At 35.8% G+C, this 21,970-nt stretch overlaps 1 protein-coding gene across 1 annotated transcript; it reads left to right on the forward strand.

Annotated features, from left to right (window-relative positions):
• Positions 1–19,299: 19,299 nt before the first annotated feature.
• LOC149566697 (uncharacterized) lies at positions 19,300–20,082 on the forward strand. Its single transcript, XM_089816516.1, has one exon. It carries the CDS (start codon positions 19,300–19,302, stop codon positions 20,080–20,082), a length of 783 nt encoding a protein of 260 aa, XP_089672642.1.
• Positions 20,083–21,970: the final 1,888 nt, after the last annotated feature.

The raw sequence follows: 21,970 nt of genomic DNA on the forward strand, positions 1-21,970 counted from the left end.
GAAAAAGAAAATACATACTTAAACTTCCTATTATTTCTTTTACATGTAACAAAGTTGGTCATTTTACTGCCAGATGTCCTGATAGAGATGAGAAAGAGGAAAGGAAATATTTCAAGTACAAACGAAGGAGAGATGATAGAGACAACAAAGGCAACAAAGAATACAAAGACAAAGGTAAGAAATCTTGTTATACTGTTGAAGAAGATGGTTCAGACAGTAATTCTAATGATCATGATGAAGAAGTTGTTTATGTTGTAATGAAAGATGATAAAATTGCATTGATTTTACATATGAGTAAGAATGATAGATGGATAGTTGATAGTGGTTTCTCACATCATATGACTGTTGATACAAGTTTGAGAAAATAGTACATTATAATGGAAGTAGTGTTAAGTTTGGTAATGATGCACCATGTTATGTGAAAGGTAAAGGATCAATTAAGCTAAATGAAAAAGATCAAATGTGACAATGCATATTAAACAACTTTTTGAGTGTGGCACAGTTGAGAAGTTCATGCTATATAGTTTATTTATAGAATAAGAAGGCAAAGATCTATTGTGCTACTGGTGAACTAGTTGGAAGTGGAGAACAAACAAGAGATAACTTGTTATATCTAGACCTATCTATTTGCACAATGTGAAGATGTTTGGTTATGGAATAAGAGGCTATGTCATGTGAACTTTGGTAATTTGGTAAGCATTAGTAGGATGAAAAGAATTAGAAGATTACTGTAGTGTATACCCCTAGTTTACTTTTCATGTTATATTGTCGAATTCTTTTCGGCTAACTCCATATGTGTTATAGTTTAGAGATACTTGGTTACTTAATTTGGTTGATGCTATTTCATACTTAGATTATATATCTAATGAGCTACTTGACACTTAGATATTTCATGTGTTCATGGTTATTCCTTCAATGATGATGATGCTTTGTATGTTTCATATAGTGATATCAATTGTTTTCATGATGACAATTAGATGGATGATTTATATACGTGACGTGAATTAGAGATTTTGACCTTTGAGTTTGAATTTATACTTCGCCATTTAGATGAGTTTTCTTATTAAATTTGTGGGTCTGCTATGATTTTTAGTTATTACTTGATATCTTTATTTGATTTAATTAAATGAAATAATGATTATTTTTATTAAGAAAAATCAATTTTTAATTATATGTAATTAATTGTGAAATTAATTAAATAGAAGAAATAAATTTAAAGATTTAATTAATAGACCAAATTTAGTGTAGTTATATTTATTTTATTTAATAATAATTAATTTCGAAGTTTCATTTTAATAATGAACTTTAAATATTATCATTAGTTAAATTAATCAATATACTTTCTAAGTACATCTTATTATCTAATAAAAACAAAGTGAGAATAATTTAAATAAATTTTATCCTAATTAAAAAGTAAAAAGTATGCACAAAGAATTAAATAAATTAAACGAATAAAAGAAACAGCTTTTTTGTGTTCATAAAATTGAAACCCTAAGAGGAGAAAATTCTTTATTAGGAGATTAGAGCTCATTTCTCCACACACAGGTTTGGAGGAGCAATTTTTGGAAAGGGTTGTGGGAGATGGGAATTTTTGTATTCTTCAAGCATTCGTCAAGTTTTAGTATCAGATCGAGGTAGGAATTTTGTAGAGTTTATCACAGTAAATCTTTCAAACTATCTATGTCTTCTTTGTGCCTGTATATGGATCTTGTTATAGAAAATTGTATCTTAGAATGAAACCCTTGTTTTTGAAGATTATTGTTCTTCATTACTAAAAATGTTTGTGAAAACAAATTTGATAACCCTCATTGAGATTTTGATTTTATTGTTATCAAACAACCATTTGGGGAATCTAGAAAATTGTAGAAAACCAACTAGGGTTTAGATAGAATGTACAATTGGATTTTATAAATCATTTTTGCCTTTGTCTAAAAAAATAAAATAAAAAGACTCGCTGGAAAAATTTGCCCTACTAGAGTGTACCTACGAATTCTTAAAAATATTTTTTTAAATCATTTTTTAAATACAATAATAAATAAATAAAAATAACTTTTTCAGAGGGAGGGCCACCACCCCCACCCCCCATGCATGGGCCAATGGTCGCACGCGACTGCCAAAGGCAGATCGTGACTACCTAACAAAGTCCACAGTTGCCAATGGCAAACCGCAGGCCTTTGTTTTGAAAATACAAAGTTATTAAAAAGTATATATATATATATATATATATATATATATATATATATATATATATATATATATATATATATATATATATATAAAATTAGAGTAGTTTAATTTAATTAAATAATTAGCTAATTATTAATTTGTTTATTTAAATTAATTTTAGTTTATAAATATAAATAAATTTTTTTATATTGATAGTATTTAATTTAAAGTTTAAGTATTAGATTTTAATTATTATTTAATTTTGGTTAATTAAATATAATTGATCTTTAATATAATTAAAATCAAAAATTAAATAGTATTAAAATAAGTGCTTTGCATTTTCACTTTTGTTTTAAGGGACATTTTCTAAATTGGAAATTTGATCATCAAATAGAACAAGTAATTATTAAATTTGTAGGAAAATATGGACCCTTAAACAATGAAGATGAAATTCCGTTTTGTTCTAACTAGAATTGGAAACTTTATCAATGAAGAACTTAACAAAAAAAAAAATCCACTTTTTCCCTAAATCAAACCTTAGAAAATTATTATGGAAAAACTACTATAGTTGAATGTTTACACTTATTATATTTGCAAAGTGAGATGGTTATGTTTTATGTCAAGATGGGGTTTGGGAAGAACTTATTACTTGGCAAGTTAGTTATCATTACCAGAGGCTTGGGAGGTGTTTGATTTTGATGTTGTTATGTCATGTTGTGATTTCTGTGTTTTAACTTTTGAGGAATTGTTCAGATTTTATAGTGATTTCCAATTGCTTGTATACGACTGATGTGGAAATTGTGATTTTATGAGATTCTCTGTTATGAGCTTAGGGTGGGTTATCTTTGTGTATGCTAGGAAGTAGCTTGCAATGGAGGTTGAAGCCCTTAAGAGGTTGCCTAGGTAACCCATTGTAAGTAGTATTAATAAGTGATAACATTTCATCAATGGGGTTAAAATAAATTAACAAGAGCCAATGTATTACCTCACCCATGCCTTGAGTGCTAGTACAAGCTAGGATGGGAGTAGAGAGGATGCTCAGTTGTGACCTTGCCTTGTTAGTATGTATTGTCTATAAGGAAGGATATTGATGCCGCATAGAGTCACTAGGGGGTCAGAGTCTAGAGAGGCTGCTAGGGTAACCTTAGAATTGGCTCATGTGATGACACTTGCCCACTTACATATTAGATCTCATACATGTCTTTGTTGCCTCTAGGATTAGATGTTACTTGTGTACTTGGTACATTTGAGATAGACTGTCATCATGATTCCTTGACCTAGATTCTTGTTATGACTTTTGGATTGTTATTTGTTTGGGATTTGAGATTATCTCCTCAACACAGTGGGGTGGGTCATTTAGGTTCCACGAGGTCAGGTGGTAGTATTTCTTATACCCTTGAGATTCTGATAGTTGGATGTTGATGCTAGATGTTTTTGTGCAATTGTTCTATTCTTCTAATCTTGTGATTATATTCTATGGTCATTTTGTGATTTATTGTACTCTGATCATTTGGATCCTATGTGATGTGGTATCTTCTCTTGATGTATATTCTTTTAGTATTTCATACCCTATGACTTGTATGGAGGATGATTATGCATTTTGGTTATGCGATGTGGCATCATATGTACTTGTATATCATTTCATTTGATTTTGTACTTGGTTATCCTATGATGCGGACTTTGTTATGTATCAAATTTAATCTTAGTAAAACTTATGTATGTTAACATCATGGAACCCTTAAGAGATGTAACTATTATTGTATTTCTTATGTATGTATATGAGTTATTTCTTATGTTATGTTATCTCTTGTTGTTTTAATCTTCGAAAAAAATTAGCAAACTTAGTGACATAATAGGTTAATTTCTTTAGGGTTTCTTGGTGGGGTGTTAAAATTGCCAAGACTAAGAAAACCTGATAAGTGATGTGCAAACAATGTCAAATAGGTAAAATGACAAAGTCTAGTTTTGAGAGAAAGACTATTCTTTTGATGATATTTTGGAGTTGGTTCATACATTCATACTGACTTATGTGGTCCTATTTAAGTTAAAACCTATTACGGCGACAAATACTTCATTCTGTTTGTTGATGACTTTGCTAGAATGTTGACTATGATGTTTCTTAAGAGAAAATTATGTTGCATTTCAAATGTTTAAGTGGTATTTGGCTAGAGTTGAAAAAGAAATAGGAAAGAGTCTGAAATGCTTGAGATCAGACAAAGGTGGTGAATTCATCTCAGATGAGTTCAACATATTTTGCAATGAAAAAGGAATCAAGAGAAAAATGTGTTAGAGTAATAAATTATTTTCTTATTAATTAAATCATGTTGATTTAATTATTAAGTCACTTATTATCTCTAGTTTACTTAAACTAAACTTTGGGCATATAATAATTAGTTCTTTTATTAATTATTATCATGCAACCTAGGTTAGTTACCTAATAGGGTTTTGATCTCCTTTTATAAGGAGTGATCTCTTTGTAATTTATCAATTCACTTTTGATAATAGCAATTTCTATTTTTTGCTCATCAAGAATGTTTCATCTATGGATCTGGCAATTCTAGCCTCCATAACTTTTTGCTTCTCTCTTCTGTGATAGGTGTTTGCACATAGGTGATTCTTGGGAGCTATGGGGTTGATCTTTCATCAACTTCAACATGGTATCAGAGCTCCAAATCTTCATGCCCCTATTTTGTTTATGAGAAGTTTGACTTGGGTTTCATAGCTATGTTTTTTGTTTAGAGGGTTTCATTTTTTAGATTTTTTTTTGTATTAAATCTAGAGGTCACAATTTTTTGGTGCACTTTGAGCCCTAATAGACCTCACTGTTAAGCTCAAAGTGCCTAAAAACTCCTATTTTCATCTAAAATTTGTCGAATTTGGACACAATTAGAATTCGAGGCTAAATATTTTGCTCCTAGATTAGGTATGTTTCCTGAGGTGGTGATTTTCTGATTTTGGCACATTTTTGAGGTAGCAATTATCAAATTTTTGGTACACAAATCAAGATTTTTTACAAAATGAGATTTTTGGCAATTATCAAATTTTTGGTACACAAATCAAGATTTTTTACAAAATGAGATTTTTGGCACATTTCCTAAGGTGGCAATTTTCTAAATTTTGGTACACAAATCAAGATTTATTGAAAATTGCAATTTTGGCATGTTTCCCAAGGTGACACTTTTGTGATTTTTTGGCATGAAATTTGAGATTTTTGGCACATAAATCGATATTTAATTGGGCATGCAAATTGAGATAATTTGGTGCAGAACTAACACGCTTCCTTAAGCAATTTTTTGGTACTGGTGGACATGCTTTTTGAGGCATTTTGGCATGGATCCTAAGGTGGTAAGAAAATTATTTTTACCTTTCTAGTGGTTTTTTTTACCTGCATGTGGTTTTTTGGCCATAACTTGCTCATCCGGACTCCATTTTTCACATATGAAATATTATCGAAAAGATGGTTTTGAGCCTATTGTGATGATGTAGTTTATTTGGACTTTTGATATTGTTTGGTTGTTAGTTTATGCAATCAAATTTAGAAGTTCTATTTTTCACTCTGAGAGACATATCTTGAGACATTATATTTTCTAGATTCTGCTCCAGGCACATCCCATTTAATTTTTTACTTTTTTGCATTCTGATGGATATCTTGTTTGTTTTAGGTTAGGAATCATTTTTTATTCTTCAAATGATTTTTCATGGGTTGTACTATCTCTTGCATCATCCTTATGTCTTTTTTTATCTTTGTTGACATCCTTTTTTAGTATTTTTGCAAATGCACTGAGATAAAGTGCCACTCTATTGCATTTTGGGATGTTGGACATCTTTGTGTTTTATTGTATTGGCACTACATTATAAAGTGCCTTCGGGGTTTTAGTTGGTCATATTCACCATCTTCCTTTTATCAAGTGAGTGTTCCTTCCATGATATTAGCCTCATGATGTGTCAGTGACATGTGTCATTATAGGTGTTTGTACTTCTTTTGAACTCTCAATGTTCTAGGTTCTTCTTTCTGCAGGAGATATTGCATTTAGTTTCAGTGTTCATGTCTTACCTCTTAGCATTATAGGGGGTTATGTTGGTTATATTATTTCTTGGTTTGATGGACTGAGCTATGCATTCAGTATTTGATCCTATGTACTAGGTGATTGTAGTAGCTAGATACCTATGCATTTCGATGAGATGGATCATTTATCATATAGACATTCTTTCATTCCTATTTTTTGAGGCCATGAAGATACCTACCATCTTCAGTTGATCAACTTTTCAAACTTAGTCTTCTCTACTTGGTCATGTTCTATATAGTGGAGGTTCTTCAAATCAATAGTTTGGCAGTATTTGCAACTCAATTCTTCAATGGTGTTCTTCGTGATCATATTTTGTTCCTATCTTCTGGGACATTCCCTAGTCTAGAGGCTTCTTTAGTCCTTCACTAGTTCTTTTTAGCATTATTTCCATCTCTTTTTGGAGTAGGGTTTTTACCATGTGGTTTTCTCTATTTCTCTTATTTACAGAGATTTGGTTGTACTTGGGTACCTGATCAGGCTTTTGTTGCCGAGATCCATATGTTTTTACTTTCAGTAGTAGTTTCTAAGTTTTTAGCTACTCCCTAAGTTTATCTTAAGGGGTGGTGTTAGAGTAATGAAGTATTTTTTTATTAATTAAATCATATTGAAGTAATTATTAAGTTAGTTATTATCTCTAGTTTACTTAAGTTAAACTTTGGGCGTATAATAATTAATTCTTTTATTAATTATTATCATGCAACCTAGGTTAGTTCCCTATTAGGGTTTTGATCTCCTTTTATAAGGATTGATCTCTTTGTAATTTATCAATTCACTTTTGATAATAGCAATTTCTCTTTTTTTCTCATCAAGAATGTTTCATCTATGAATCTGACAATTCTAGCCTCCATAGCTTTTTCTTTCTCTCTTTTGTGATAGTTGCTTGTATGTAGGTAATTCTTGGGAGTTGTGCTGGAAATGAGAATGGAGTAACTGAGAGGGGAGGGGTGAATCAGTTACTACAAAAACTTTTCCCACAAGTCCCTTAAGATGTCAAAGGAAATACTCATTGCTGATACTCATATAATCAAACTGAAAACACAAGAAACAAGAGACAAGAGACACCAGATTTAACGTGGAAATCCAATATGGGAAAAACCACCAATGTAACTAGTTACTGTTTTTCACTCTTCTGAAGTGAGCCCTGTTAGGAGCCAACCTTGTTAAAGGTTACAAAACACACTGTTAGGTGCGACCTTGTTAGAGGATTTAATCACCCTGCTAGGAGTGGCCTTGCTAGAGGTCTTTAGATCAATTCAACTGAATTGCCACCTTGTTAGAGGATTTTACAAAAGGTTGTTAAACCCACTCTGTTAAGAGATTTGAAAACACTGTTACAATTGTTAGAAAGTAACAATGAGTGATCTGAAATAAATACAACTTATCTTTGCTGATATAGATCTCTGTTCTGTTCCTCTAGATCCTCTCTGATCAAATGCAACTCTGCATCTCTGATCCTTCAAAAATTTGCTCTGACCTTCCTTATAATTCGCATATTAGATATTCAATCATATCTGCTAGCTTTTTCACATTCATACTTTCATTCTTGAATTCGCAACTTGATCCTTCATATATACCTTTCAGATTATCGAGTCGGCTCAAATACAAGTTACAATTATAAATAATTGTGCTATGAGTCGGCTTCATACATTACATAAAGTAATTAACTTTAATTACTTAACCTTTGAGAAATCCTTCGCTGACCGACTTAACTCGATAAATACTGCACAGAAAATAATTCCTGTGTTAACCGACTGAGCTCAGTTAATACAGAGAATTTCATGAAATCCTTCACTGACCGACTTAACTCGGTAAACACCGATTTCTCTGACTTTCCTTTGATGACCGAGCGAGCTCGGTTAACACTGTCTGCTACTTTTCTTCGATGACCGAGTGATCTCGGTTAACACTGTCTGCTACTTTTCTTCGATGACCGAGTGAGCTCGGTTAACACTGTCTGCTACTTTTCTTCGATGACCGAGTGAGCTCGGTTAACACTGTCTGCTACTTTTCTTCGATGACCGAGTGAGCTCGGTTAACACTGTCTGATGACTGATATGACATTTGTGTAACATCAAAGACAATCATGCAATTATCAATTGTATCCAACAATCTCCCTCTTTGGCATTGATGGCAACACAACATGTCATAGCAGAATGAAATTTGAAAACAAGTCCTTATCAACACAATGTGTCATCAAAACAATTCTCCCTCTAAGATGATAGACTCTCCCTCTTTCAGTAATCTCCCTCTGTGAAGGAATTACATAAGAACTTTCTTTTTCACACAAATTTCAGAAAGATATGACAGTAAAGTAAATCTCTCCCTCTTTGACAACAAATGCCAAAGACAATAGAACTTAAATGAATTGTAATGTACCTTTAGTACTGATTCATATGCAAAGCTTCCAGATTTGACTGCATCAACAGATAGATTTTCATTTTGGTATGCGTTGATGCATCACTAAAACTTGTTTTTAGTGAATTTCGGATAGGGGTGTAACCCCTAACTTACCTCTGAGATACAAGAATGCATCCTTAGGTAGTGGCTTTGTGAATATGTCAGCAATTTGTTCCTTTGAATTGACATATTCTAATCTAATCTCCTTGTCTTGTACCAATTCTCTGAAAAAATGATATTTGATTGCAATATGCTTGGTCTTAGAATGCATCACTGGATTCTTTGATATATTGATTGCACTAGTATTGTCACAGAACATAACAACTGGTTCTTTGATTTCCATCCTCATTCCTTGCAATAACTACTTAAGCCAAACAATATTTGAACAATTTACTGCTGCAGCAACATACTCTGCCTCTGCTATAGATTGGGATGTACAATTCTGCTTTTTGCTTGTCCAAGAAACCAATCTCTTTCCAAGAAAGAATGCTCCTCCACTTGTGCTTTTCCTATCATCAAGGTTTCCTGCCCAATCAGCATCAGTAAATACTTTCAAATCCAAATTACCTCCAAATTTATACCATAGCCCATAATCTTCAGTTCCTTTCAAATATCTCATTATTCTTTTGATTGCCATTATATGAGTTTCTCTTGGTTTTGCTGAAAATCTTGCTACAATACCGACTGCAAGGGCAATATCTGGCCTAGTATGTACTACATACTGCAAATTTCCAATCATAGATCTATACAGTGTTTGATCCACTTCTTTGGATTCATCTTCCTTGGTAAGTTTCAATCCAGTACACATAGGGGTTCCAACTGGTTTACAATCCTCCATACCAAATTTTTTTAATATCTCTTTGATGTATTTTGATTGTGTGATGAAGATGCCATTCTTACTTTGTTGGATTTGAAGACCTACAAAGAATTTAATCTCACCAAACATAGACATCTCAAACTCCTTGTTCATTTGTTCTGAAAATTCTTTGCATAGATCATCATTGCCTGTGAAAACAGTGTCATCTACAAATATTTCTGCCAAAACAATCTTATTATCTGGACCTTCTTTTATATACAAGCTACTGTTATCATTAGTCCTTTGAAAACCAATCTGAATAAGATAGTTATGCAATCTTTCATACCATGCTCTAGGAGCTTGTTTTAGACCATACAGTGCCTTGTGTAATTTGCAGACCATGTTCTTCTTATCTGGATCAACAAAACCTTCAGGTTGTTCAATGTAAACTTCTTCATCCAGTATTCCATTGAGAAATGTTGACTTGACATCCATCTGATAAACTTTGAATCCTTTGTGAGCAGCATATGCAAGTAAGGTTCTTATACCTTCCAATCTTGCAACAGGAGCAAAGGTTTCTCCATAGTCTATACCTTCTTCTTGAGCATATCCTTTGCATACTAGTCTAGCTTTGTTTCTTGATACCTTGCCATCTTCATTTAGTTTATTTCTGAATACCCATTTTGTTCCAATTACATTCTTATCTTTGGGTCTAGATACAAGAGTCCATGTTTTGTTTTTCTCTATCTGTTCTATTTCTTCATTCATAGCCTCAATCCAACTATCATTTGCCAATGCATCTTTGATATTTCTAGGTTCAAAATCAGCAAGTAAACAAGTGCCTTTTAACTTACTTCTTGTCAGAGTTCCTTCAGATTTGTCTCCAATGATCTGATCTGGAGCATGATGCCTTCTGACATATTTAGCTAACACAGGTTCTTTACTTCTTGAATGAGTTTCATTGTTGTCCCTTTGTACTTCAGATTCTTGTTGTTCTGGCTCGGTAGATTCAGACTCGGTAGATACTTGCTTGGTAGAGTCTGAAAGTGACTCGGATTCTTTTAGCTCGGTAAAAACTTCCTGTGTCTCAGTTTGAACTTCCTGCAACTCGGTCATTGATGACTCGGGAGTTGAGGATTCCTGATTAACTGGAGTACTTGGTATAGTATCAGGTTTAATGTAAATAAATTTTCTGTAGTCTTCAGGAACCTTCTTGCTTTCTTCTTCTGATTTCTCTGCAAACTCATCAACTTTCACATGTGCACTTTCTATGACCTTGTGAGTAGATAGATTTAAACATCTATATGCTTTGCTTTTACAAGAGTAACCTAGAAATATTCCTTCATCTCCTTTTACATCAAATTTACCTTTTCTAGATTCTTTCAGAATATAACATTTGCTTCCAAATACTTTCAGATAACTTACATTGGGTTTGTAGCCATACCATAATTCATAGGGAGTTTTGAATGAGTCCTTTTTCAGTTGTACTCGGTTCAAGGTATGAACTGCAGTGCTGATAGCTTCCTTCCAGTATTTGATAGCAATGTTCTTTTCAATCATTAGGGTCCTTGCACAATCCATAATGGATCTATTTCTTCTTTCAGCTATCCCATTTTGTTCTGGAGTTCCTGGTGCTGAAACTTGTCTTTTAATTCCTCTTTCAATGCAGAAGTTATTGAACTCATGTGAAATGAATTCACCACCTCTGTCTGACCTTAAGCATTTCAATCTTTTCCCTGTTTCTTTTTCTACTCTTGCCAAGTACCATTTGAATTTCTCAAAAGCTTCTGATTTATTCCTTAGGTACATAACAGTCATCATTCTTGAGTAATCATCTACAAAAAGAATGAAGAACTTTTCTCCAGTATAACTTTCAATTCCAATGGGTCCACATAAATCAGTATGCACAATTTCTAATATATCTTCAGACTGATAGCTTTTACTTTTAAAACTAGTCTTTCCCATTTTTCCAATCTGACAATTCTTGCATAAACCGACCTCAGGTTTCTTTATATTAGGAATGCCTCTTACCTTTTTGAATTTTCTTATCTTCACCAGATTATCAAAATTGACATGACACAACCTCTTATGCCATAACCAACTTTCTTCAATTTGAGCAATAAAACATGAGCATTCACCAAGTTCTAGGTAGAACAAGTTACCTTTAGTTTGTGTGCCAGATCCTATCAGCTTTCCTTGCTCATTCAACAGTCTTGCCTTTCCATGCATGAATTCCACCTTAAATCCAGTATTGAGTAACTGTGCCACACTTAGCAATTGATGTTTAAGACCTTCAACCCAATAGGCATTGTTGCATATAAGTTCTTTGGTTAGAGAGATTCTTCCTCTTCCTTTTATGAAGCGAGGTTCATTATTACCAAACCTTACACTGCCACCATCATAATCTTCAAACTGATCAAACTTAGTTTTATCACCAGTCATATGATGAGAGCAACCACTGTCTATAATCCATGTATCATTCATACTTATATGAGAGATAAGAGCCATTTTATCTTCCTCATCACTATTAGAATCATCTTTCACAGCAATATAAACAATTTCATCTTCACTATTATCAGAATCCTTAGAATTTTTAGCCATGAAACATGATTTCTTACCTTTGTTCTTGAATGATTTGTAGTCTTTCTTTCTATTCCATTTATGACCCTTCTTTTCATCATTGTTCTGCTTGTTTGGGCACCTAGCTACAATATGACCAATTTCTTCACATGAAAAATAGATTAGAGGAACTTTACCTTTATATTTTCCTCTGCCTCTGGAGTATTTCTTTGCTAGTAGAGCTTCAATTACTTCAAGATCACTGTCTGAACTTTGGTCTGATTCATCATCACTTTTTGACTCTGATTTCTTTTTGCCTCTATCTTTGAGTGAAAGTTTGGCCTCAAATGTTGATTCAGTGTTTTTGGAAGCTGGAACATAGTTGTCAAAATTGTCTAGTTCAAATGCGATTAGTCTTCCAACTATAGCCTCCAAATTGATATTATGATTTGCTTCACACCTTCTTTCTTGAATTGCAGAAACTCTGATTGCATAGATGGGAAGCAAGGTTCTGAGAACTTTTCTTATAACCGTCTCTTCTTTGATATCACCTCCAGATGCCCTGATTGCACTGACACATGCTTTGATTCTATCAACATATTTTGCAATGTTTTCATCCTCTCTCATTCTCATTTGGTCAAATTGTCCTCTTAGACTTTCTGCTTTTGCTCTTTTCACATTGTCATCTCCTCCATAGATTTCTTTCAGCTTGTTCCACATGTCAAAAGCGGTTTGGCAATCCTTGATATCATCAAATTCTTCATAGCTTAGTGCAGATGCAATGTCTATCATCATATTGTTATGAGTCTTCTTTTCAGCAATATCATTGACAGATAATGTGCCGGAAGGTTCTTTGTATTTTTCATCAAGATATTTCAGTCCTGTATCACCAATAGTAGCCAAATGAAGTTTCATCAATCCTTGCCATGCAGAGAAGTTATTTTTTGTTGAGTCTTGGAATTTCTCTCTTGTAAGACATCTTGATCTTTGGCTTAGATCCTTGAAATCTTTTCCTGCAAGCACCAATAAGCTCTGATACCAATTGTTGGAAATGAGAATGGAGTAACTGAGAGGGGAGGGGTGAATCAGTTACTACAAAAACTTTTCCCACAAGTCCCTTAAGATGTCAAAGGAAATACTCATTGCTGATACTCATATAATCAAACTGAAAACACAAGAAACAAGAGACAAGAGACACCAGATTTAACGTGGAAACCCAATATGGGAAAAACCACCAATGTAACTAGTTACTGTTTTTCACTCTTCTGAAGTGAGCCCTGTTAGGAGCCAACCTTGTTAAAGGTTACAAAACACACTGTTAGGTGCAACCTTGTTAGAGGATTTAATCACCCTGCTAGGAGTGGCCTTGCTAGAGGTCTTTAGATCAATTCAACTGAATTGCCACCTTGTTAGAGGATTTTACAAAAGGCTGTTAAACCCACTCTGTTAAGAGATTTGAAAACACTGTTACAATTGTTAGAAAGTAACAATGAGTGATCTAAAATAAATACAACTTATCTTTGCTGATACAGATCTCTGTTCTGTTCCTCTAGATCCTCTCTGATCAAATGCAACTCTGCATCTCTGATCCTTCAAAAATTTGCTCTGACCTTCCTTATAATTCGCATATTAGATATTCAATCATATCTGCTAGCTTTTTCACATTCATACTTTCATTCTTGAATTCGCAACTTGATCCTTCATATATACCTTTCAGATTATCGAGTCGGCTCAAATACAAGTTACAATTATAAATAATTGTGCTATGAGTCGGCTTCATACATTACATAAAGTAATTAACTTTAATTACTTAACCTTCAAGAAATCCTTCGCTGACCGACTTAACTCGGTAAATACTACATAGAAAATAATTCCTGTGTTAATCGACTGAGCTCGGTTAATACAGAGAATTTCGTGAAATCCTTCACTAACCGACTTAACTCGGTAAACATCGATTTCTCTGACTTTCCTTTGATGACCGAGTGAGCTCGGTTAACACTGTCTGCTACTTTTCTTCGATGACCGAGTGATCTCGGTTAACACTGTCTGCTACTTTTCTTCGATGACCGAGTGAGCTCGGTTAACACTATCTGCTACTTTTCTTCGATGACCGAGTGAGCTCGATTAACACTGTCTGCTACTTTTCTTCGATGACCGAGTGAGCTCGGTTAACATTGTCTGATGACTGATATGACATTTGTGTAACATCAAAGACAATCATGCAATTATCAATTGTATCCAACAAGTTGTGGGGTTGATCTTTCATCAACTTCAACAAAATGAGTGTACCAAGTATTCCACCACATAATGGTATAGTTGAAGGGAGAAATATATCAATTATGGATTATGTAAGAACCTTCATGATGGAGAAGGATGTTTCATAGAAGTACTAGAGAGAAGTTATAAGTATTGTAGTCTATACTCTAAACTGAGTGCAAGTAAAGAAAGGTACAAACAAAATACCTTTTGAACTCTGGTATGGATATACACCAAATGTGAATTATTTTAAGGTCTCTATAAGTAAGTGTTACATATTGAAGCAAGTAAAGGCAAGCTTGATGCAAAAACTAGTGAAGGCATATTTCTATGTTATTCCACTAAGAGAAAAGCATATAAGTGTTTGAATTCTAAAACTAACAAGATTGTGGAAAGTGCAAATTTTAGAGTTGGTGAATTTGTAGAGAAAATGAAGAAGAATTCAAGAAAGAACCTAAGGATTATGGAAATTTTTTCTATATTTATGAAGGTAAACCTAGCACCATACTTGAACTAGAGAAGGTGGTTGTTGAGCATCAACAACCAGGTTTTGTAATAGAGTTTTGTTGAGCATTAGTAGATTGTTGAGCATTAGGCTATAGGATTGAGTCACAAACAACATCTCTCGACTATCAAATAGAGGAAGTCAAGTTGCAGCCAGAGACAACTGAAGAAGTAGAAAATGAAAAATCTAGTGATCAACATAGAGAAGAAAGAAGACATGAACCTATATTAGCAAAATATGTAAGAATATATCATGCACCACATGAAATCATTGGAGATAAAGATTTTGGAGTCATGACAAGAAGAAGATTGAAGAATGATACATGCTTATTGTGTGAGTTTGGGCCTAAATTTTTCAAAGATGCTTTGGAGATTAAAGACTGGATCAAGGTAATGAATAAATAAATTGAGTAAATTAAGAAGAATAAGACTTGGGCATCAATTCTTGGACCAAAGAATAATAATGTGATTGGAACTAAGTAGGTTTTCATAAATAAGATGAATGAGAAAGGTAAAGTCACAAGGAATAAGGCAAGACTATTTTGTAAGGGATATGCATAAGAAGGAGGAGTTGAAAATGGTGAAACTTTCACCCTAGTTGCAAGGTTAGAAGGACTAAGAAATTTTCTTGCATGTGTTATTTACAAAGGATTCAAAATGTACCAAATGGATGTAAAATTTTGCATTTCTAAATGGAATTCTAGAGGAAGAAGTCTACATTGAACAACTCGAAGGATTTGTTAATCCAAATATAAGGAATATGGTATGTAAGTTACACAAAGCTTTATATGGTTTGAAGAAAGCCCCTAGAGCATGGTATAAATAGTTACATAATTATTTGGTAAAAAATGGTTTTGCAAGAACTAATGATAATAGCAATCTGTATCTGAAAAGTGAATCTGAAAATAAGATATTGCTAGCTGAAATTTTTGTGGATAATATCATATTTGGAGGTAAAGATTCATTGAGCAAGTCATTTGTTGATCAAATGGAAAAGGAGTTTGAGATATCAATGTTTGGAGAGATTAAATTATTTATTGGATTGCAAGTATATTAGATGAATAAAGGTATTTTCATTACTCAATCCAAGTACATCAAAGAAATTTTGAGGGCTTTTGGTATGGAAGACTCAAGACCAATGATTGGACACGAATTGCCAAAGAATGATGACTTAGCTAAGGTAAATCAAACATTATACATGTCACTGATTGGAAAACTATAGTATTTTGTACATAGCAGATCTAGAATTGCATTAGTAGTTGGTATTGTTTCTAGATTCTTTGTTAATCCTAAAGAAAAGCATATGGTGACAGTAAAAAGGATACTAAGATACCTAAAAGGAACAAAAGGCTATGGACTATGGTACAAGAAAAGTGACAAATTTGAACTAAAAGTTTATACAAATGTTGATTGGGCAGGAAATATTGATGATAGAAAAAGTACCAGTGGAGGAGCTTTCTTTTTAGAAAGAATATTGATTTCATGGACAAGCAAGAAGTAGAACTATATTTCACAATCTACAACAAATGTTGAATATGTTGTTGCAATAGAGAATTGTTCAAATATTGTATGGATCAAGAAATTGTTGAAAGGAATGAAGGAAGAGATCACTAAACCTGTTATGACATATTGTGATAACATAAGTTCTATAAATATAACAAAGAACCATGTGATGCGTACAAAGACTAAGCATATTGAGACCAAGTATCATTACTTGAGAGAGTCGGTACAAGACAAAGAAGTGAGCTTCAAATATGTGAATATAAAAGAATAATTATTTACATGTGTAGATGGTGTTGTTATGCCTGTTATATTTCTACATTAGTTAATTTTACTGGCAGTTGGCACATAGAGGAAATAGAGAGTTAAGAAATTGCATGAAAAGTTAAATTATTGATGATATGCTATAGAGGAAAAGTTGTTTTATGAGATTGATTAATCTTTTTGAAGTTAGTGAAATTTGAATCAATATATGTGGACTTGAGAACAATTGATTCACCCCCTCTTCCCCCCACTCTCAGTTATTCTAAATCATTATAACAACGTACTTCTTTTCATTCTAACAACTTGATCATAGCCAACTTTAATTTCCAAGTTATATTCACAAGGAATTATCAAGAGAAGATAAAAATATTGATATCTAGAAGCGAATGGCTGACCTCTACATCTCGAGGCCGAGCTAGGGCAACCGTGCCCTAGCTCATTTTTGTTCTTTCTGTGCTTGTGTTGGCTGGGGGGTGCGTCTGGTTGTGTGGGGGGGGGAGAACAGTTGCTGCAATTATTGGTGGACGCAGGTTTGTATTTTCTTGGATGCATTTATGAGGGTTTCTGCGTGGTCGATCTATAGGGGGAGTACCTTTACGGGGTGACTTGGGGTTGATTGTCCAGGTTGGTGCCCAACGATGTCTTGGGGTGAGCCTTCTAGGGCTACACCCGATTTAGATTTTTTTGATGCAGAGGAAGTGTGTCCGTCAGGGCAGAGGGCAAGGATGTTCGATAATGCTCTCTTTTCTCAGAGGTCAGGAGCTACGGATTCGAGCTCGCTTGGTGGATCCTAGATCTCGAAGATCAACGATTGCCTTGAGAGATGTAAAGAAAGACCAAAGCTGGTAATCCCTTTTGAAATGATTGTCGAAGATGTTGATTATTACTCGAAGCACTCGTTATATTGTAAATTTTTGGGATTAAGAGTCTCCTTGCAATTTTTGGAGAATTGGGCTCGGAGAACGTGGGATCCAGAGGGTGAAATGGAGGTCTCCCTACTTGCTAATAACTATTTCATGGTTTCATTCACATGCATGGCAGATCGTAATAGGGTTTTTGAGGGAGGGCCCTATTTTTATAACCAAGTTGGGCTTTTTGTTAAGCCATGGCATGCAGGTTTTAATCCCTCCGAGGAGCTTCCAAATTGGGTTCTAGTGTGGGTACATCTACCCAAATTTCCAATAGAATGTTGCCGGGAGGATGTGTAGGGCCCATTTGCCGTTGCACCAAAAGCCATGACTGTTAGTGAACATGGAACACCACATAATTAACCACCTATGGGCAAGGGAGCACATCGCATCACCCAACAATCTCCCCCTCGACGCACATACCAGGTGCTTACACGGGTCGGGAAGGCACCGAGGAGATTTGAACCCATGACCAAGCCAAAACCAAGCTCTGATACCAATTGTAGGGCCCATTTTCCATTGCACCAAAAGCCATGACTGTTAGTGAACATGGAACACCACATAATTAACCACCTGTGGGCAGGGGAGCGCGTCGTATCACCCAACAGGATGTTCTTCATATGTTGGCATCGATGCTTGGGAGGCCAGTGGGGACTTCAACACAAACCTTTGGTAAGAAGGTAATGACTTTTTCTTGGATTTGCGTGGAGCTTGATTTGAGTAAACCTTTGCCAGATGCGGTGGATATGTGTGCAGGGTCACACTCTTGGGTGCAGCAACTGGATTATGAAACCCTTCCTTTTCGATGTTGCTTGTGTCATGAATATGGGGACTTGATGAGAAGATGCCCGAAGGCCAAAACTAGGGAGCAGTAGCCTCCGCCTCCTCTTGGAAATACCCCTGGTTTGGATAAAGGGAAGAAGCCTGCCTCTGGTGATGGTATGGATGTTGAGGGTTTTGCTCAGGTTAAGGCTCGTAACCGAAGAAGAGGTCAGAAGAGGACTCTAATGGAAAGACAGGAGGGGGATACTTTTAACAGGTTTGAGGTCCTAGATGAATAGGGTCATCATGATGTCATTCCTGGTTTTACTAGTGTAGATCAATTAGCGACAAATCAAAGCCTGGCAATTGCCACTTCCATTCCTGTCCCAGATCTACAGGTGGAATCTGATACGCCTATGGTCATTGATGGGCATACAAGTGCCCAATTGGTTCATGAGTCAAATGTTGATTTGGGTCAGAGAGAAGAGGGCCCTATTCTCTCTGTAAGGATGACTGCTTCAGATATGGACAAGCATGGCAAGTCATCTTCCTATTTGGGTCTTCAGAAGGATGGCAAGAAGGGGGTTTTAGAGAAAAGTGATAAGAGTGGATGTAAGAAGGACTTGGAGAAGATCAAGATGGTTGGGGAAACTCTGGTGGAGTCAGGATCTGTTAAGACCCTGGATTCTCATTTTTTGTCCCCCCCAAAATGATCATTATTTCATGGAATGTTAGGGGCCTGAATAATGGACCTAGACAAAAAGTTGTTCAAGAATTGGTTAGAAGTCATTCTCCTGATGTTCTTTTTCTTCAGGAAACGAAGGTCTCTGTTGAGTGCATGATGAGCCTGGCACCTAAATTATGGAAGAGTGGGCAGTGTCAGTGCATTGGTACACAGGGCTCTTCAGGGGGGGTGGCATGTCTCTGGAACCCTCGCAAGATTCATCCTTTGTGGTGGTTATCTTTTAGATCCTCCTTATCCATGGTTTCTTTGTGCCCTAAGTCGGGGGAATCTGTTCTATTTACCAATGTCTATGCTCCTATTGAGTTCCAAAGTAAACTTCTTGCATGGAATAATATTCATTTTGTTCGTAGTTAATTTCCTTACTTACCATGGATTATGGCGGGGGATTTTAATGCTATCCTTGATTTATCTGAAAAAAGGGGGGGCAATACTAGACTTGAGCCCTCTTCAGTGTTATTCTGGGATAATATATTGGCACTCGATCTAGTGGATGTTAAACCCAGCAATGGTAAATTCACTTGGAACAACAGAAGGGTAGGAGATCGATGTGTCGCTAAACGACTGGATCGATTTCTGGTTTCATGTTTTTGGGTGGGCGGAGTGTGGTCTTCCAGTTCTGACATTTTGGATTGGTGTGGTTTAGACCATTGGCCCATTAGGCTTGCTATTTCTTCTACCTGGTTGCCTCAAAGGCCACCTTTCAAATTCCAGCTCATGTGGTTGAGGGACCCAGATCTGTATGGATGTGTGGCTGAGTGGTGGAAGATTGGTAGACCAGCCTATGGTACAACAATGTATATCTTTGTTAAACTCCTCCAGTTCACTAAATATCAGCTAAAACGGTGGAATCGGCAATGTTTTGGCAATATCTTCCATGCGAAAAGGGTGGCTCAAGCTGAGTTGAATGATATCACTAGGAAGATTAGGGAAGATGGGGTGTCTGAACATCTGTTAAGTGAGGAAGCTAGAGTCTTAAGATCTGTGGAGGAATGGGAGCTGAGGGAGGAAATCTTTTGGAAACAAAAAGCCCGGACTAAGTGGCTACAGGAGGGTGATAAGAATACTGCATTCTTCTTCAATTCAGTGAAGGCTAGACGACATGGTAATGCTATATCAACTTTGGTGAATGATAGGGGGGAGTTTCTTTCTTCCTTTTAGGATATCTCCAATGAAGCTATGCAGTACTTTACTTCTTTATTTAGGGAGGATTCGGAGGGGGAATTGGTGGAAGAGGCTCAGGTCCTTTCCTGTATTCCTTCTTTGGTCTCTTTGGATATGAAGGAGCACCTTATGAGAGCCATTTCTTTGGAGGAGCTAGAGTTGACTATTTTCCAGATGAAAAAAGGGAAAGCTCCTAGTCCAGATGGTTTTTCGATTGAGTTCTTCCAGGAATTTTGGGACATTATCAAGATATATTTACTGGTAGTTGTTCAAGAATCCCAGAGGAATAAGCAGATGCTTCGGGCTTTAAACTCTACCTTCCTTGCTCTCATTCCCAAGGAGGAAGGGGCTGATCGGTTAAGTCACTTTTGCGCTATTTCTCTTTGCAATGTCATTTATAAAATTATATCTAAGTTGATTGCTAATAGGCTAAAAACATGGCTTCCAAAGCTTATTTCTGAAGAGCAAAGTGGCTTTGTGACGGGTCGCCAAATCTTGGATGGGGTGGTGGTGGCTACTGAGACCATTCATTCTATGGCCAAATCTAAGGACAAGGCTATGTTCATCAAGCTAGATATGGCTAAGGCGTATGACAAGGTGCGTTGGTCATTCCTCCAAAAGGTTTTGGGTGCCTTTGGTTTTGAGAAGGATTGGATCTGTTGGGTTATGAGTTGTGTGACTTCAACCTCTTTCTCTGTTTTGATTAATGGGGAGCACTCTGATCTTTTTGGGGCCTCTCGTGGTCTACGGCAAGGTGACCCACTCTCTCCATACCTGTTTATTCTTCTGGCAGAAGGTTTGGGTCAGTTGATAAAGATGAATGTAGCAGGGGGCTTCATTCAGGGCTGGCAATGGGGAGGGAGCCTTCCGGTTCAATCACACTTACAGTTTGTGGATGATATGGCTTTGATGGGTATGGCTACCATTCAAGAAGCTTCTAAAATTCATAGGGTGTTGGATGTCTACCTTACAGCCTCAGGTCAGCTAATTAATGAGGGCAAGTCTTCCATCTTTGTCTTCAACACTCCATTGTCTATTCAAAGGAGAATTGCTCATATTCTTAGATTCCAAACTAGGAGTCTTCCATTTCTCTATCTTGGGATTCCCATTTCTATGGGTAGACAGTCTAGGGAGTCTTGGCAGGTCATTCTGGATAAATTTTGAGCCAAAGTCACTCATTGGACCCATAGGTGGCTATCCTTTGAGGGTCGGGTCCAGCTGATCCAATCTGTGGTTCAAGCTCTTCCTCTATATAGGTGTATGATTCAAGTGGCTCCCATGAGCTTTGTTAGGGACTTGGATGCTTTAGCTAGAAAATTTTTATGGGCTGGAAGTTTATCTACATCTAAGTGGAGTCTTATTAAATGGGAGGTTGTTTGTAGTCCTAAGCAATTCGGGGGTCTTGGACTAAGACAATCAATGCTAACTGGTACTACCTTGGCGGCCAAATTGTATTGGTGACGGTGTGTTGAACAAGACTGTGTTTGGGCTAGAATCTTGTCTCAGAAGTACTTTCCTGGAATCCCCCACAAGGATATTCCCCGGTATAGCCTTTATGGGAAAGGTTCGGTGATTTGGACCACCCTTAAGAGAGGGGCTACACTCATTAAAGGTGGCCTTTTTGGATATGCAAAAGTGGATCTGAGGCACATTTATGGGATGATGCTTGGGATGGCTACCCTCCCCTGGTTGTTCAATTCCCTCATCTACGCATATTGTCCCAGAGGTTTTGTGAAGCTGGATGGACAAGGGTGAGCGACTTTAAGTCCTTTTACACTTAGGGACAGTTGGTGGAGGCAAGATGGAAGAGCCCAAAGGAATGGTTGATTCTTGGGTTGGATATGGAGTGCACTGAACTACAGTACATATTAGCTGGTTGAAACTA

Source organism: Cupressus sempervirens, chromosome 3, assembly GCF_028749045.1.
Source record: "Cupressus sempervirens isolate cs-2001-9-10 chromosome 3, ASM2874904v1, whole genome shotgun sequence".
Classification (NCBI taxonomy): Eukaryota; Viridiplantae; Streptophyta; class Pinopsida; order Cupressales; family Cupressaceae; genus Cupressus; species Cupressus sempervirens.

Coding starts and splice junctions, on each gene's coding strand:
- LOC149566697 (XM_089816516.1), top strand. CDS start 19,300: ATGGCGGGGGATTTTAATGCTATCCTTGATTTATCTGAAAAAAGGGGG.